At 30.7% G+C, this 19,932-nt stretch overlaps 1 protein-coding gene across 7 annotated transcripts in view; it reads left to right on the top strand.

The window, feature by feature from the left end:
* LOC127728249 (structural maintenance of chromosomes protein 2-like) overlaps window positions 1-18,976 on the top strand; it is a 49,801-nt gene extending 30,825 nt beyond the window's left edge. For 4 of the 7 annotated variants that reach the window (XM_052235525.1, XM_052235526.1, XM_052235524.1 and 1 more), the window contains 2 exons: window positions 10,991-12,161; window positions 14,365-18,976. In XM_052235525.1, the coding sequence (XP_052091485.1) occupies window positions 10,991-12,136 (1,146 nt within the window). In that variant the 3' untranslated portion in view covers window positions 12,137-12,161; window positions 14,365-18,976. Of the gene's footprint in view, window positions 1-6,901; window positions 6,951-8,176; window positions 8,275-8,446; window positions 8,496-10,990; window positions 12,162-14,364 lie in introns of those variants that run through there. The other 3 variants (XM_052235530.1, XM_052235528.1, XM_052235529.1) reach the window with 3 other exon arrangements.
* The last annotated feature ends 956 nt before the right edge of the window (window positions 18,977-19,932 follow it).

The following is a 19,932-nucleotide window of genomic DNA, read 5'->3' as shown; positions in this document are numbered from 1 at the left end:
GAAATTTAGGTTAAGGCACATAGATATATTTTTTTTTGAGACAAGTTCCTGTGTGGATGATGAATAAATGACAGGGAATTCAACATCACCGTAATAACTATTATATTAGTGATATAATCATTTGTTATCAGTATACTCTGGGTTGTTGTTATATGTTATATTAATACTTGTATAACAGTTATATATAATTTTCATCCATTTGTATATCATTCTATTATTCTATTCTAATGATAGTGCAGTGCAAGTGCATGGTGGACACTCTTCTGTAATAATTCGTTTTTCTAATAGATTGGATTTGAGTAGGCATTCATATTTTCCCGCGTTTGTTGCAAAACGTTCGATATTCTTCCGCATGCGTTAACACAGATTTTCGGTATTCTTGATTTGTTATTGATATATATATTTCTCACGACAAAACATTTTCATATCATTTATCTATGTTCTTAAAAAATATTTTCATGAATATTTATTGATGAAATTAATATATAACAAGTGATAAGGAATGTTATTTTGTACTCAATAATATCCGCGTAATTATACGAAATACGTTTGGTTATCAGTCAAATACGCAAGTCACATGGGTAGAAATGTCTGTGGCAACATAACACTGGAATGCCCTCACGGTCATCCGCAGTAAAAAGTGAATTCAAATTTTTCAAAATTTATCCAATATGCATCTGGACATATCAATTCCTTTCCTCCTAACTCTTAAAAAATAGCTCATAGAAACCCCCAGGATACTGTGTACTTATGATTTAGTGAAATATCCTGGGTAATGATATGAGGAATGAATACTGGCAGGAATACTTGTTGGTAAATTCAATTTTCTAATTTACATATGATAAAACCTGTCCTGTATCAACAAAATATTTTCAGTCAGATGTTCCCTGTCTTTATTGTGTCCGGTTTCAATAAAAAATTTCCATACATCCTTTTGTACTGATTGGTTAAAATGAAACTAAATAACAGGAATTTTGAGCCACTTATCTTTAAATCTCAAATTTTATTATTGCACAATTTTGTTATCTTTGATGTTTTGATAGATTAAAATGTTGATTTTATCAACTTACATTTTATGTCACCTAAGTAAAGTTTTCAGTAATAATGCAGTTATCTATGCTGAATCAACCATGTCTCTGTTTTACTACTTCAAAATGTTTGTTAAGTTGTGAGAACATTGCTTGAATATGAACAAATATAATTACAACAATGGAAATTTTTAAAAAGAAGTGTCTCTAGTGCATATGATATGGTTATTTATGTCTCCCCTTTAATGAAGGGAGACATTTATTTAAGAACACATAGTACCAGTATTTTCTTTTTTTCCTCGGTTATCATTCCCAAACAACCTTGTATGAGCCAAATGTTTTTTTGTATTTCAACATTGACTTATGATATTTGGCATGTGTTGCTTATCATGATGACGTTCAGGTGACCATGAATTTTGACTTCATGGTCAAAATAATTGATTTTTGGTGACATTTTCATATATGGGACATATTAACTATCCTTTCACATAGGCTTCTGATATGTGGCACATTTGTGCAATTTCTCAATATGATGTCATTTACCATGGAAGATGAACTTTGACCTTGACCTTTGGCCTTCAAGGTTAAATAATTGACTTTTTATATTTCCCTCCATGCTAATATTCTTGCTTGCTCTGGCAAGACTTTTTCAACATACTTAATGGTTTGCCTTTGGGGGTTATATCCTGCCCCCTCATAATAAATTATTAAATATCTCCAAAAATATTTTAGATCCCCGCCCCTTAACAATATATATAATGACAAGACCTTTCTTTTTCATCATAGGTTTTGTGAACTTTTGTCCCTAGGGAAAATTCCCCGTCACCCTCAATAAAAAATATCATCAATATCAAATATCTTAAAATGTTCATATAACTAAACCAAGTATATTCTTATTGCCATGACAGGACAATAACAGTGCACCTACAGCATATATATATAGGTTACAATACACCATTAGATTTTATGGGCGCAGCCATTTTATGAGCATAACATGGTATTCAGAATTAAGAGTATAGCTAATCCTGATTGGTTGATATGTGCGCCCGTTATTTTTTGTTATTAGGGACTTCGTGCATTCTGCATTATACCAAAGGCTAAACAAATTATTTTCCTTAGCCCTAACGGAACTGAGATGTCTTTTAAACGCTAGGATGAGACACGTATTTTTAAGTGCAAAATTGATAGGCATGGGAGATAAGTACAAATTACGCTAAGAAAAGCAACGCGAACCTATATTTTTTGGACCAAAAAATACTGTCCTAATAACTTTTCTTTAATTCTAGCAAGGTTTCTTTTAAAAAATCAACTTTCTAAAGTCTGTATCTCGAAAAAGGCTTCCAGTGTCGCCTATGGGGAAATTAATTGTTTATTTCAATCTATACAGCGTCAACATTTCTTTATCATAGTGCTCAAAAAGTGTCAAAAACAGTAATTTTACTTGATATTTGATGTGAAACCGTATTTTTTGGTGACAAATGAATTATTGATTAACTAGTTTTTAAGCTATAGTCTGTTTCATATTTGTATTGAGTTTTACCTTAGACACAAGGGTGGGTTCGACTTTTAACTTACTATGGAGAGAATATGTCATTTTCTGAACTTCTGCTGATTTGTTTGAAAAAAGCACGTACACGTCTAGAGTTTGGACATACAAATCGATTTTTAAACATGACAATCTCGATCCAAGTGCTGTTATCGAAATTACCAAATTCAATGAAAATGTACAGAAATGATCCCCTTCGAACATTGAAATGTTCACTCGAATGGCAGACTATAAAAATTAGAATAGGCATGACATTTTGTAGTTAACGAATAGTTTTCGATGTTTAAACACAAATATTTACACATTTTTCATATTTTGAAATGCTATAGTCTGTTTCAAAAATGTACTTTTATACGAAAATGGTTTCATTTAAAACTGTTGTTCAAAATTCACCGTAGTAGTTACATATTGGATCGGTTTTGATATCAATATAATCAGTACTTGATGACATATAAAGAATCATTGGAGAAAGTGGACATTATCTTCAGGCCCTTATTAGCAGTACCGCATTTACTCAAAAAATCAGAAATTTTTTTTCACATTTTTTGACTGGGGTCACCTCTGATAAAAAATTGTGAAAATTCATAGAGTAATGCCAGAACGTTTTGAAAATGATTTTTGTGTGGCATATATATTTGTGCATCTAACGAACTATGAATTGCATGATTCTAGAAAGTATTAAATACCGTATAGGTTACAATACACCATTAGATTTTATGGGCGCAGCCATTTTATGAGCATAACATGGTATTCAGAATTAAGAGTATAGCTAATCCTGATTGGTTGATATGTGCGCCCGTTATTTTTTTTTATTAGGGACTTCGTGCATTCTGCATTATACCAAAGGCTAAACAAATTATTTTCCTTAGCCCTAACGGAACTGAGATGTCTTTTAAACGCTAGGATGAGACACGTATTTTTAAGTGCAAAATTGATAGGCATGGGAGATAAGTACAAATTACACTGAGAAAAGCAACGCGAACCTATATTTTTTGAACCAAAAAATACTGTCCTAATAACTTTTCTTTAATTCTAGCAAGGTTTCGTTTAAAAAATCAACTTTCTAAAGTCTGTTTCTCGAAAAAGGCTTCCAGTGTCGCCTATGGGGAAATTAATTGTTTATTTCAATCTATAGAACTGTCATGATAAGACCTTACCAGTGCACCATAGGTTTTGTTCCTCAGTCCCACTTATATCATAAATTGTTTATTTATCGCTAACTGACCCCTAAAACATATGTAAGTCTTTGTTACTGCATAATAGATTTTTTCATGGAGGGGTTCACATGCTACAGATGAAGGGGGGACAAATGTTTTAGTCCACGCAAACAGTTCCATCTAGCTTATATTTAGATTATTGTAAAAATGTCATATATTTTATTTGTTGGACATAACAGGACACATAACAACTAACAATCCTATAAAATTTATTGATTCATATCATAAATCATTTGGCATATTTTATCTAGGATATTTGATTGAAATAAAAATAGTACCAGATGTGCTTTTTATGAAATATTGTATTGGTTTTATTATTATTGCCCAGATCACACAATATAAAACTGACAAACATTTTATGTTTTTCAATGTACCGTATGTTAATGTTAGGTTTTAGTCTATTTTTTTGGCTTTTCTCAAAACAAATAATGTTTATTAATGCTTCATGTGAAGACGAGCAAACTCTTGAAACACTATGTTCAAGCACTAAGATATCTTAAGGAATATTTTATAGTTTAAAGCGTAAAGTTTTTATTAAGCTCATTAAGAATTTCAAGTGGTGACCACATAATCCAACAGATATAATCCACTATAGTGTAGCCAAAATCCTGTTCTATCTATGTTTATTGCCATCACCAATTATGTGATTTATCACCAGATTTTGACTTACAATGAGTAAGACAAAGGGTGTAAATTTTGGAGCAGAAACTGCTTACTATTCAGGAGCACTCCAATTCATGTACAGTTTTGTTGGGGTTTATATTTCTCAGTTTATAGTTTTTTTAGAAGTTTACTGTTGATTGATGGAAAAAAGGGATAATGGTGTATAAGCTCATTATACAAAATTCCTACAAACACTTAACCAAAAGCACAGGAACAGTGCTTTTATTGCTGTTAACCTTATTCTCAAAGTCACACTGAGTTCTTAAGCATATAGCAATGGTTCACACCTCACTACCTACAAGTTCAAAAAGGCCCTTAAGCGACAGTTTGTGTAGAACTTGCTACATGTAGATAACACTGCATATGTGCCCTGCAGACAGACACATAAGCAAAGTAATATCAACAAATGAAATGACAGACTAAAGCAGGCAAAGAAATATAACAAATACTGTCATAAATTTTGTTTGTTTGTATTTTTTCTTTTTGATCATGTTTTTTTTTCGGTCTTTCTTAAACTTCTGGTTTCTGATTCTCCCTCCACCATGGTATCTTCTTGATTTATTTACTGCAAATTCAGAAAGTATTGCAAGGTTTTTATTAACGTGAATAATTGTGATTATGGCAATAATGAAAACTCACATTCTGATATCTGATACATATATCTGTATGCAGATTTTCCTGAAATCACAATAATTAATCTTGCTTTTTTGTCCATTCTTCAAAAATTGCAATAATAAATGCACCAACAATTTCTGAATTTTCAGTATTTCAAACCATCAATACTGCAGAAGTGATAGGATGACCACATTTATACAGTTAGAGACTTCTTGTCGCCAGCAGGAATTAACTATCAATATGGTCGATAGAAAAACTATTCAGTTGTTTAATCATGCTATTATATTTCTATTTATGCTTGTCAAATAATGATAGGAATATTGAAACAACTCAAAAATGTTCCTGATAATAGAAGCAAAAAAGGGAAATAAGCCAATTCTTATTCCAGTTTGTGGCAAATATCTTTGCTGTTGTAAGCATTTCAATTAATTGCATAAGTTTTATTTCAGCCTTTATTGTAGCTGAAAGGCTACATTGTGATGTTTAATGTCTCAAATCAGAAAGAAAATAAATCCAGGGCAACATGCAAAATCTAATAAACTTGAAATTTACATGTCAAAACACAAGATAATAAATTTTTACAAGGATATTAATGATAACATAGCTATTCAAAATTGAACAAGAAAATACATTACAATTGATTTTGGTTTGACTGGAATCTAATTGTAATCAAACGTAAAATATCGTGATAGAGGTATTGAAATGTCCTAACCATGTAAAATATACACGTACCTCGGAATAATTCTTATTCTTGGATTACTTAAGTCATAGATTCATATGTATAGGTGAACCAAAGATTTAAATTTGCAAAGAATTCAAATTTCCTTTAAGTTTTTATGCAGAATTTGTGAAAACGGTTAAATATAGTATCCAAGAAAATACAACTTTTTTCGTGAATCCACGAAAATTGATACACACCAAAATAAATGAATTGACAGTAATAGTTGAAAATTCTCATGCCTCTTTATCTGTCTTATATTTATAAACTGTTGAACTATTGAAACAGATCTATATGTACTTTATGCTAAAGATATTTAATTATATATAAAGACTTGCAATGGGGTCATGATTGTTAGAATAAACTGAAGTTTGATCGAGTTGAGACACAGTTATTAACACAATAACATCCATACAATTCCTTTTATTATTTCAGAACTTATCTTTTGAATGAAGTATCATAACAATAAATAAATGTACTCAGCTTTAATAATACTCCATGACAGTAGACAATTACAGAGGAAATAAGTGTTTTTCAGCAGTATAATCACGTCATTCAGACCATTTACCTTTCATTTAACTGCTAATGAATAATCAAAGATGATTAACCATGCACCTGAACAAATTTTGAGTTCAGCTTTTTATTTGCACTACAAGTTTATTATAATTCTTTGGTATAATTAGATGGATTTTCAAATAGTGGCATACCAAATTTCAACCTCTACTATGACATTGCATTGTTGTTTTTGTACAGTCCTTAAGCCTTTGAATCAATGTACTTTTAGACTAACTATTCATAATGTAACATATACTTCATGTTATTGGAAGTTGAAACTCTCTTTTGTTTACCTTGAAGGTTATCATGGTAGATTTCTTTGTGTTGTATTTTGGTATAAAGTTCACAAAAGTTATCCATGTAACGCATGCAACTGGGTGTCATAGGAAAAAAAATGTTAAATTTAGAAATTATATCATGCTGTTAAATCAGTTTCTTAGTATATTTTAAAAAATAGATGCTAGAACAAAAGAAATTGTGTCGACTTTTTTTTTAAAAAGAAAATACCCAATTTAAAAATTAAAGATATGTATATAGGTACATACAGTGAGCATAAGATTTAACATTCACAACAGACTAATGAGAATTACTGGTTGTGCTGACTTGAGGTGTATTTTTTAATTCTAGCAATTGTACACCACCATTAAAAGAATGAAAGGGATTTATTTCATTAAACATGGGAGTAACTAAGTGTGTTCTACTTAGTAAGATGTGTGATAAGTAGGTATTATTGGTGGTAAGTGGGTACTATCAAGTACATCCAAATCATGTAATGCTGTACTAAATCAGAAGTGATAATTTTGACCACTGGTCAACATTTTTTGATAAACTAGAAACCAAGGTTGTTACCTGAATTTAATATCATTTTCATAATATATCAGTATTTGTGGTTAGGATTGGCTAAAAAAAATTGTCATTGTCCTTATTTTGAACCCATGTTTTGAATTACTATAGTGATATATTCATAGAAGTAATATTTTCTAAATGTTGACAGCGCCTCTGTCAAATTCAGCAAGAAGCATGTAATTGAAAGATAATTTGAATATTATTAAAATATTAAGCAATTATTCTTGCATTTTCTGCATGACTCATTAAAATACTACCAACAGAAAAGGTAAGTATTTGTTAAATTGTTTATTTTCATGTAGGAGGCCAAGGTTTAGTCATTTGTTATGTAAACAAAATTGAATTAGCAGCAGACAGTACCTTATATGGAAAGTTGTAAACAGCAATTGATAACTGTCAAATAAAAGATGCAAACCTATAATTTTGAATAAGGTGTCTATGACTTCTCCCATGTAAGAGTTTAAGACAATATATAGTGACATGTTCATGATATTGTTAAAGAATCTTAGTTTATAACATATGTTTGATTGTAACATTGTATGGTGACCTGTGATTATTCACATCTTTGTCTTTTAGTCTGTATGGATAGTTGGCTCATCGGCAATCATACTATATCTTATTTTTATATTTTTATTGAAATGCCTTCCAAAGCATTGGCCCTAAAAATGCTCTCTTAGGCCTTTTAACCCATTAAAATAAGATTATGATAAAACAAAGTATACTTGATTAATTTTCATTGGGGAAGACAAAGGATTGGAATTTTGTTTTTAAAAACTTTCTGTATTGAATATTCTATTCTTCAGGATATTTTGAAAAGTTTAAATTTTTGTCATGAAGTTTAATTATTATATGCAAAATAAAATATCAATTGTTTAAAGTAGATGTATCTCATTACTTAATTTTGAACAGTAGCTTTTTCTGGGCTATGAGTCAACTCTAAAAGACATGATGAACAGTTATTTTTTACCTGTTATGCAAATTTATGCTAATTAGGTAAGGTTACGTTACTTTTTACACCTGAAAGGACAAACAGTAGAGTGCATGACTCCATTTTAAATCAAAATGACATGGTGCAACATGGATATGGCAAGTAGACTTCTTCTCTTATACATGAAAAAAATCATAAAACAAGGATTTTTGTAATGTTTTTATTTGCTTGAATAGTAATTAAAAATGACATTGGAAAGACAAATTTATTATTTGCTTTGTAACTCTACGGTCTAGTAGTTCACATTTTTAAAAGGAAATGTATTAAATTGATTTCATACGGAAATAATGGTGAGACTTAGTTTTGCATTATTTGTTTGGTAAGCTGTTGTTTAATATTTTTTTGGTCAGTGTTCATCATGTCTTTGGGTTGAAAAAAAGGGTGATAAATGTGATTTAGAATAGTAATTGTTGTTGGGTTTTTTTTTGGTATTGATATTACAGTTACTAGGGAAATTATTCCAAAAGGGGGAAATTTAAAGCCAAGTACTACAGAAAAGGGTTGTTTCTATTCCCCTTTTTAAAAAAGCAAGGATTTTCAGTCTTGTTATTAAAAATAGAGAATTAGACAAAAATTACTAAGAAATTGCTGTAAAGGACCAATTTTTCAGAATTTCAGAAGGTTGACAGTATTTATTTTGTTGAAATAAGTACCCATTCTTATCATTTGACGAATATATGAATCAGTTGAGTGGTACATGCTATTTCATGCTGCTGGTTGCATTGTGGGGTTTAAAAGATTTATTTAGGTAAATGGTAGCAATTTTTGACATTTGATATATATACTATATCTGTTGAGTGACAGGCACAGGCTATGTCACACCACTAGGTTGCTATTTAGGGTGAAATACTCATCATATGAATAACCTTAGGTTACACCCACCCTCTTCAAATGTAATACTAAGCTGTCACAGTTTTTCCTTGTAAAAAAGGGGCCAGAGTGACATTTTGTCATCACTTTGCATCCATCATTCTTTGTAAACTTAAAACCTTCTCCTTTGAAACCACTGGAGCAAACTTGAAGATGTTGCCAACAGGTAGTACGTAAGTATGACAGGACATTGAATACCACCTTATCGATTAAATTAGAATGAAGAATGACCGGTCGGTCAAAATTATAGGATTAGACAACTTAAAGGATATTTTAAAGAAAAGAGTTCCTGCATCCTGAACAAAATCTTAATTGTGTATTGTAGAGATATAAGACTGTTTTAAAGACAGTTAATGACATATATGTGTCATACATATAAATACCTTTATTATAAAACTTGTTGCCTTCAGTTAGAATAAATTTGTCAAAGCGATAAATATTATTTTTTTAAATTTCTTGTCAGGCAGAAAATCGAATGGATAGTGTATAATTATTGATTGTTAATTGAACTTCAAACAGCTGTTTCCTAAGATAAATTTTTTGCTACCCAAATCAAACAATTTGTACATATGTTCAAAAATCGATGGGAAATGTTACTGATCAACTATTGTGAATTAATGTCAAACATATATTTGTGATACTTTTTATATACATGATTGAAAAGAATTCTCTTCTTCGTGTTTAATCAGATGACAGATATTCAGTATAGAAAAAATAGAAAATGGATGTTTTGATATTAAGAAAGTTACTTGTTGCTGTTTCATATCATAGAATCAACGGCCATGTTTATTTCAAATTTGGATTAAAACTTAATTTAAATTTAACATAGGATATTTTGTTAGTTTTATTGTGAAAGTACATTACAAGTCAGGGTTTTTAGGCTTTAATTATTTGTGTAGCATATTTACAAAGTTGATTGTTGAAACTGAAGTTCTTGGTTTCAAATTGAAAAGAGTGAAAAGAATACTTGTATTGGAAAATGATTTTTATTCAGCAAAGCAAAACTGATTATTAAACCTAGTCTTTTAATGTGGTTCAAAAACAGCTTACACTGGAGATATTTGATATAAATGTGTCTGTTTGGATTTTTTGATGTTTTTATACATTTGAAAAAGAAGAAAATGTATAGACATCATGCTGAAATGTATAAAAGTACTTTGGTGATGGAAAGTTATGAAGTTATTGGAAGGGTATGTAATTTGTCTTAAAAGATGAAGACATATGTTTACCTACACACACAGAACTGTTCAGTTTTCATCATTTGAATAGAACAGATGCAAATATTTTGCTTTTTCTTTGTAGCAATAATAATTTTGGGAAATGTTGATGCAGTATGAAAATAAATTCATAGCAATTCAATACATATACTTAGAATTGTTCATCTAAACATGTGACAACTTTATGACAGACATTCTCCATCGAATAACACGTGTTTATAAAGGGCTAATACCATAATACATATATATATATATTTCAACTCAAATTTAGCCCAACAATGTTAGATCTTCAAATTTGCGTTAGCAAATTTTTATTCTTCACTCAGCGGAATTCGGACCCTTGCTTCTGTGACATAGTGGCAACACCACCTGCACCATGTCCAGCACCCTAGACCACTCGACCACCTAGGCTACATAAAAATATAGCTTTCGGTGGTCGATGTAATGCCTTTCAAGAACAAATATTTGCCAAAGCATATTTGAAGATCTAACATTGTTGGGCTAAATTTGAGTCGAAAAATATATATATATATATATAGATAAAAGTTTTATTATGATACTGTAATTTTTTAAATCTTGAACATTAGAAAAACATATCCTGTTAAATACAGAAAATCCTGTTTCTCTTTCATATAACATGGATTTGAAAAAAGTTTTCTTTACAAGTTTCTTAAATTTTGTGAAATTTATATTAAAAACTTTCAACAGTGTTTTGTTATTCTTTCAGTTGCAGGAAGAAGCTGATTCACTACGTCAGCAATTGACAGATGCTAAGATGATGGTTCAGAAGTTGCAGTCTAGTCTGGTTTTACAGCAGGCCAAGAGCAATTCATTAAATTCGTCATTACAGATGCAGCTGAAGCGAAATCAGGAGACATTAAAAAATGAAAGAATCTTTGCTGATCGTCGGTTAGGGGAAGTGCTCGCACATTTACTTTTCTTAGAAGGACAGTTGAAAAAGGAACAAAAAAATGTGAAAACAGTTATGAAACAGAAAGATGATATTATTAAATCTCAACAAGAACAGATTAACTTATTGACTCAAACAAATGAACGTTTAGTGCAAGCTGTCCGAGAAGCCTATGCACGCAAGGGAAAAAATGGCACTGTCATGGGCTCTTTTGATAGTTGTAGTAGTGAAAGTTTAAAGGAAAATAAGGGAAAAGACAAAAGCTCTAAGACTCCACAAAAAGGGAGGTTTGAAAGTATGAAAGACAGATTATGGCATCATAAAAGTGCATTGGATTTAACAGAACCAGAATCTAATATGAAAAAACTTAGAAATCGTATGTTCAGTAGTCATGAAAATTTATCTGGATTACACAAAAAAGAATTTAATCAGAATCGTGACAAAAAATGTCGCAGTATTGCTGGTTATCCAGAATGTTCTGACTTTTTCCCAGAAATCCCAGAAGGAATAGAATCGAAGGGAGATAATTCCATTTCTGAACAGGATAATCAATCATTATATGAAAATGATTTAAGTGGAAGTGGTGAAGATAGTCCGAAATTTAATGATGTACCATTCCAAAGTTATACTGACAATAGTGGACATCACATGACTTCTGTTGGCTCCATGCCGATTCTTTCACAAAGGGATACAAATAAAGATCATTCCTTTGCAAAAGAAAGACCTCATTCTATGTCTGCTATGGAATACATATCGCCTGCAAAAACTGAGTCTTTGTCTCCGCCACCACAGAAATCACCTCAGACACCAACTTCAGAGTCAAATCCATTTAAGAACTTGAAAACTATATTGAAAAGAAAAGGAAGTAAATCGAAAAATAAAAAAAGAAATGTGTCAATATCCCAGTCACCTGCACAGGAAGTCAGTGTAAAGAAACACTTTGAAAGATACGACATGTCCTGATATATATATGTATAGGATGTATAAGGTCCGAGTACACAGTTATTTCGTAGTGCATTTCTTTTAGACAATAAATGAAAATTAAAAAAATCCCACCTGCGCTTTCTCAATAATATTTTTACAGTGTGTTGTACTACTTTTGGGACAAATTATATCAAAATTATAGAAAACTTCATCGGCTCTAACTCAAAATATGGACAATTTCATGTTAAGGGGGTCTTCAAATCTTTTGACAGCTTCCGAAGTGCTAATTTTTAACATTTTTCAGCTGGACCAAATCACTACTTTACTTTAAAATTCATGACCCAAATTTTTTTACAGTGTCATTTCACCCCCCTACTTACTATTTGAGTCATAAAACATGGAGAAATAAATTTGGAAGGGGTATAAAAAAAATCGACAAGTAACACACTGTCCACACTAGGGACTATATTCGTGGACAACGAAAATCAAAGGACGATAACTGTGTACCCGGACCTAATAGGGTAGAAAAAGTTGACCAATCTTAATGAAACTTGGTATGATCAAAGCTTAATAAATTATAAGACTGCTTACAAAGTTTCATGGCAATAGGATATATATTATAGACAATATGACTAATTCTATATTCAACTTTGCGTGTTAAATTTAGACGTTAAAATTGAAAATTTTCAACTACCAACATTTGGGGCTTAAAAAATTAAAATATTGCAAAAGAATACTTTTGAAATGCCTTAATATATTATGTATTATGTATTAAAAGCAATAGAGTACTCATTTGATTCATCAGACTTATCATAATTATTAAAAAGTCAAATTTATATGAGCCTGTGGCTAAAAATGGAGGTTTTCCAATGAAGGGGGGCCTTACATGAAGATGTAATATTTTCCAGCAATTTTAAATTTGTAAAGCTTTTTGGTTATAATTAATCCTTACATATGTATTTAATGTACTTTAAATGGAAAGAAAACTTACAAATAACATATCACATTAGTTTAAAAGGGTCTTAGGCCAAGTAAGACTGAAAATAATTTAGGGTCAATTTAGGCCGTATCACATATTTACATTTAAAAATGCATATTGAAGCTATAGGAAATAAAATTTTGTGTCTTTTCTATCATTTCTATGCTCAGGTGACATGATACAATAAATCTGAGCACAAAAAGACTCTTGCATTCAACTTTTTTTGCAGACAGTATGGTCTGATACAAAGATTTTTCACTTTTTAGTGAAAAACATGCATGCAATTTTAGTCTCAACAGGCTTATATTTGAACCACTTGCTATCCTACAGAAGAAAAGAAAGATATTATGTGACATAAAACAGGTACAAAAGACATTGTTAAGTGCTTTTTATACAAATTTAGTGAGGTCTTTATAATGGACTTCAACTTTTATGTTCCAAGCTCCTCACATTTAACTTGATCCAAACAGGGCGTTAGACGAGGATCATATATACAACACATTTTGCACAAATTGTCCAAGATAATCTTCTTTTCTGTAGATTCAGAGTTCACAAATGAGTAATACAACTGGATTGAAGCATAGAAACACAAATATTGACACATAAAAACCTGTCAGATAGAAAGTCAGAATGCCACTTATGCATCAAAATTGAAAAAGCTATGAAATGCTTATTTTGACCATAAAATGCCAAAATTGGTCATTTTTGCAGAAATTCTATCAAATAAAAGTTTAAATCCTTTAGTTTTATGCTATTTGATAAATTGACACCATTAAATCATTCAGGGAAGTTGCCAAAGTACAGATTCTATATTTCCTGATTTCACCTCTTAGGTCCGAGTACACAGTTATTTCGTAGTGCATTTCTTTTAGACAATAAATGAAAATTAAAAAAATCCCACCTGCGCTTTCTCAATAATATTTTTACAGTGTGTTGTACTACTTTTGGGACAAATTATATCAAAATTATAGAAAACTTCATCGGCTCTAACTCAAAATATGGACAATTTCATGTTAAGGGGGTCTTCAAATCTTTTGACAGCTTCCGAAGTGCTAATTTTTAACATTTTTCAGCTGGACCAAATCACTACTTTACTTTAAAATTCATGACCCAAATTTTTTTACAGTGTCATTTCACCCCCCTACTTACTATTTGAGTCATAAAACATGGAGAAATAAATTTGGAAGGGGTATAAAAAAAATCGACAAGTAACACACTGTCCACACTAGGGACTATATTCGTGGACAACGAAAATCAAAGGACGATAACTGTGTACCCGGACCATAAGTCGATAGATATTTAATTGTATTGTCATGATGAATATTCAAAATGCATATGAAATTGTCAGTTGAAGAAATCTCTGTCTCTGTGATAATTTTGTCACTTTTTAGCTCACCTGGCTAAAAGGACCAAATGAGCTTTTCTCATCACTTTGCATCCGCCATCATCGTCATTGTCTGTTAAAATGTTCTGAAACTACTTGGCCAAATTTAACCAAACTTGGCCATAATCATCATTGGGTATCTAGTTAAAAATGTGTCTGATGGCCCACATGGCTAAAAATAGAACATAAGGGTAAAATGCAAGTTTTGTCTATTATTTTGAAAACCGCCATAAATAGAGAAAATCTGACAAGGGCAAAAATTTTCAAAAATTTTCAAAATGTTCAAAATATTAAACTCTATCTATTGTCTGTTTCAGTCAAAACTGTCTGACGACATCTTATGAAAGTTAATGCCCTTTAATGACGAATTTTATCTTTCTTTTTTTTTCATTTTTGCCTAGTATCTTGATAGATAGAGAGACACTTTAATAGTTAAAATGATCAGCAAGACAAGATCTACAAATAAGTCAACATGGCCTAAATCGTCAGACAACTCCTCATTATAGTTATTGCCCTTTAATGGCAAATTTTACCAATTTTTGGCGTTTTTGCTTTATATTATAAAAACTACAATAGATAAAAAGAAAATTGAAAATTAAAAATGATCAGCAAGACACGATCTACAAACAAGTCAACATGGCTGAATTGTTAATGGAGTTATTGCTCTTTAATGACCTTTTTTAGTGATTTTTGCCTATTATCTTTAAAACTATGATAGATAGAGAGACACTAAGATCTGCAAATAAGTCAACTGAAATTGTCAGTCTACTCATTATTGGAGCTCTTGCTCTTTAATGTCAACTTTTACCAATTTTTTGAGTTTTTGCCTATTTTCTTGAAAACTACAATAGATAGATGGACACTTTTAATAGCAAAAATGAGCAGCAAGACAAGATCTACAAATAAGTCAACATGGTTGAAATCGTTAGTGGACTCGTTATTGGAGTTCTTGCTCTTTAATGACGATATTTACCAATTTTTGGCGTTTTTGCATGTTATCTTGAAAACTAAAAGATAGATAAAAACTTTAAATAACAAAAATTATCAACAAGACAAGATCCACAAGCAAGTCAAATTTTGCCAAAAAAAGTAGACTCTATATTGGAGTGATTGATTTTAAATGACAATTTTTTACCCACTTTTGTGGTATGGGCAAAAACTAAAGAAGATAGAGAAAAACTGTTAACAGCAAAAATGGTCAGTAATACAAGATCAACAAAAAAGAGATTTTTGTAATGAATTCTATTCTAGTCTACAATGTTGGAGAGAGTCCATTGTTGAAGATGCATATAGACCTAGGTGAGCGACACAGGCTCCTTAGAGCTTCTAGCTTGTAGAAATTTTCAATTGCAACAGAAATGGTGCTTTTTATGTATTTTTGTTAGAGTTTCTGTATTAGAATTTAGAAGCATAGATGATATATCTATAATACGAGACATTGTCTATGATGTTTGATTATGATTTTTGCAAGTAGAAATTCCCTTTATTATGTTGTACTTTGATAGTACGACAGTGAAAGTTGGTTCACAATGATCAGGATTTTTTGGTTTATATGTCAAATGCCTACTTGACTGGTAAAACTTTTAGTAACAGTACATTATTGATGTCTACATATTACTTGCATCAAATACTTAAATAAACATATGTCATGCTTTAAACCAAAAATAATTCTTAAACATACATAATATCATTAAAATTAGTGCAAGATGTCAAACATTGAAAACTGGTGATGATTCCAAGTGCTTTCTAATTTGCTAAAAGTGGTGTATTTAGTCTATAGTAATATCTGACATCAAAATCTGAATCCAATGACCAACAATATTGTAGTTTTGGTTTTTGTCATAATGATGAGGGTTTTAAAAAAAGCATGTATGCTTAACAAAAATATCAGCAAATGGACCCCCAAAGTTTTCTTTGGCAATAGATTGTTTACTGCTTCAAGAACGTTATATCAAAATTACAAGGAAAAAATCAAGAGCAGTTTTTCCTTATATGTATGCATTTTAGTGGCAAGTAAATTGTCTACAGCTTCCTTTTACCAATAATTATATGATTTCACAAAAATCTATCGCATTCAACCTCCATTTTGGTACATATAGTTAAAAGGCCCATATAACTAAGGAACACTTTCTCCAAAAACGGGTAAAAATATCACTTTCTATTTGAAGGTTTTATTTTTTTCGAAAAATAACACTTGAAACATTAAATTTTGTGTATTTGCCTCAAATGTTTGAAAATCAAAGAGAAAAAGATGTATTTTCTTAGAATACTTTAAATATCAACATCGACTATCTCAAAATTTCAAGGAAAAAACAATAGATCTCTCCTCTATAGCATGCCCTTCTTGTCCTCAAATTGACATGAAAAACCTTATATAATTAAAACGGTTATCATAAATGTAGGTCATTACTACCTTCTATCAGATCTCTGCTTCTATTTGCTTGCACCATGTATATATATTAGGGTTACTTAGAATCTGAGATAGATATTTGGCCAAATTACTTAATTCATTGGTAAACATGGAAAAGAAGTTTAAAACTTAATCAAATCTGTTAACTTAAAACTTGAAATATGGATTGTGTGGCTTTCATCATATTGCACAATGTGAAGTTTCTCAAAGATGCATCTCCTCACCTAATTACATCGATGTAGGTCTTTTATTTTTTTAGGAACTCAACCTGTTTAGTTAAAAATACTATTTCTTTCCAGTTAGCTATAGAAATGATCAAGATGCACATCAGCAACTGTATGCCATTTGTCATCTGTTGTAGTGCTTTTTTATCTGCTTGGCAATAATTTGTATACACAATTTTACATAAACTGTTAACTTTGAAAATTTTTGAATATGTCTACACTTTTTTTTTGGGGGGGGGGGGGGGGGGGGGAGGGGAGATGACTGTGTTTTTGGGTTACTGTCTCAAAGACATTTACCCTACAATTGGTTATTCATATTGAATTTTACTAAGAAATATTCAGCCTACATAGAAGTGGCCAGAAATTAAGAGATATTTTATTTTATTTTCATACAAATTACAATGTAAATACATTTGATCAAATAATTAAGGACACAATTTAAAAATAAATTACCATGTATATGATAAACACTTTTCAGATCTCTTTGGAAAAGCAGTGTTTCCCCTTTTGTTTTGCCTTTGCTCATATTTTAAGGAAATTTGTACAATTTACAACGGAAGTATGTCCTTCAGTTTACAAGTTACACAAGTTTTTGTGGGTTTTTTTCGCAAATTAGATCCATAATAACTTTCATTAAACTACCCATCACAGTATGCTGGGTTTTTTTTTATTCAAAGATTGGATTTGCACATTTGAGGTAGTTTTTGATAATTTTAAAGAAAATTAAGATTTCTGTTGACACCATATAATTTCATCCTTACAAGTTTGTATATGAAGGGCGAATGTATATATCCAACAAAATGGTGAATTATTTGGGGATACAATTTATTTGTGTAATAATAAACATGTACATGTCTAACATATGTTTAACATTATTGTTCATTTCTCCATTGGCAAAATACTGAATAATGTCAAAGTTAATTATTCAATATAGTACTTGATTAAACGGATTAATTATGACTATTATAAATGACTGGACTTCTTGATGTGTAGCATAGCATGTGAAGGGAAATTTTAAGTTCTTCTCAATTATAACTTGTCATTAAAACATGAGAATACATTAGGTCATTACAGAACATTTCCTTGATAGTTTAAAACAACCAACAAAATATCTTTCTCCCACTTTTACTGAAGTCCATAAAATCTTATACACTGTCAAAGGTTTTCACAAAGTAAACACACTATGCAATTAAATGGCCAATAATCGGGGTTTCTTAAAAGTAAACACATTATACAATTACATGGCCAGACATCAGGGTTTCTCAAAGCAAGGAATTGTATATTTTAAATATACAATTCCTTGCTCAAAGTAAATACAGTATGCAATTACATGGCCAAACATCAGGGTTTCTTAAAGTAAACACATTATGTAATTAGATGGCCAAACATCAGATTTACTTAAAGTAAACACATTTATGATCTTAGATGACCAGAAAAAGGTTGCAAATAATGAATGTTATCCTCAGAAACCATGAGCAGACAAGAAACACTGGAGTTTGCTGTTGATATACAAGAATTTTTTGAAGTAGGAAAACTTAACTTTGTAGAACCTACTTGACAAGGCGTGTATGTATATAAATAACATGAATTATTTTAAAAAAAAATTAGAGGGTATCAGAGAAGATAATAAAAAGCCTGCTATAATGTTAAAATTTTAGAAAGCATTTTGATATTCTTTTTTCCTTGCTTCTGTTGAAATAATTTTATACATTGTAACTTTACTTCTCTATTCAATACTGAAATTAATATGCAAAATATTTATGGAGTTTTTATCATTTTCTAAACTATTTTCTTTTATACTGATATAATTTCCACTTTTCTGTCCAAGTCTTTCATATTATTGTCCTAAGGGAGATAACTGGAATAAATTTTATTGTATCTAGATATGCCTTTTTGATTCACACAGTGTTGGCTCATTAATATCAATTTTATTTCTCGTCTGTATGTCCTTGTTTACTTGTTAATCTATCACTTTAAAACTACATTACTTTTAAGAGTAATATATTAAAAGTCCATTAAAAGAATTCCAAATATTGAAAATGGATTATAAAGATTGATATGATGATTTTCATGCTTCTTTTCTGTGGTAAACTGCATTTACATGTGCATGATTGATGCTACCAGTCCTGCAATAGTCCCTTTTTGTCATCATCCTAGTTTATTGTTATCTACATGATTTCAGCTCGTCTGATTGGTTAATATGAGAATTGTGCATTTCTCTATTCTTCTTCTAATTGGATGGGGAAACATACTTTACTAGTGGAATTCTCCTTTGTTGGACCTCAAGAGAAGTAATTAGTTGATCACCTTTCGGAAATAGCAAGGTGTTTGCTTGGTCAAGAAGGTAATTTAATTGATCTAGTTTCAAATAGTTTCTGGTCATAAACAAGAAAAGGCAAATCCCATGTCATGAGCAATAAGATAAGAGAAAACCTGTGATATGAGTAATTAGCAAACGCTAAGCCCATCATATATGAATAAGGGAGTCAAAGCCTATTGTATGAGCAATAAGAAGGTATGAGCAATAAGAAATACAAAGTCCATGGTATGAGCAATAAGAAATACAAAGCCCATGGTATGAGCTATAAGAAATACAAAACCCATGGAATGAGCAATAAATATGACAAAGCCCTTGATGAGTAAGAGGATAGACAGAATCCATGGTATCAGCAATAAGAAAGACTAAGCACAATTTATGAGCAATAAAAAGGAAAAAGTTTATAGTATGAGCAACAAGAAAAGAAAAGCCCATGTTATGAGTTATAAGAAAGAAACAAAACTCTTAGTATGAGCAATAAGAAAGGACTTAGCTCATGGTATGCACAGTATGAAAGACAA

Source organism: Mytilus californianus, unplaced genomic scaffold (genome assembly GCF_021869535.1).
Source record: "Mytilus californianus isolate M0D057914Y unplaced genomic scaffold, xbMytCali1.0.p SCAF_2, whole genome shotgun sequence".
Lineage (NCBI taxonomy): Eukaryota > Metazoa > Mollusca > Bivalvia > Mytilida > Mytilidae > Mytilus > Mytilus californianus.
This window is presented reverse-complemented; position numbering and strand designations above follow the sequence as displayed.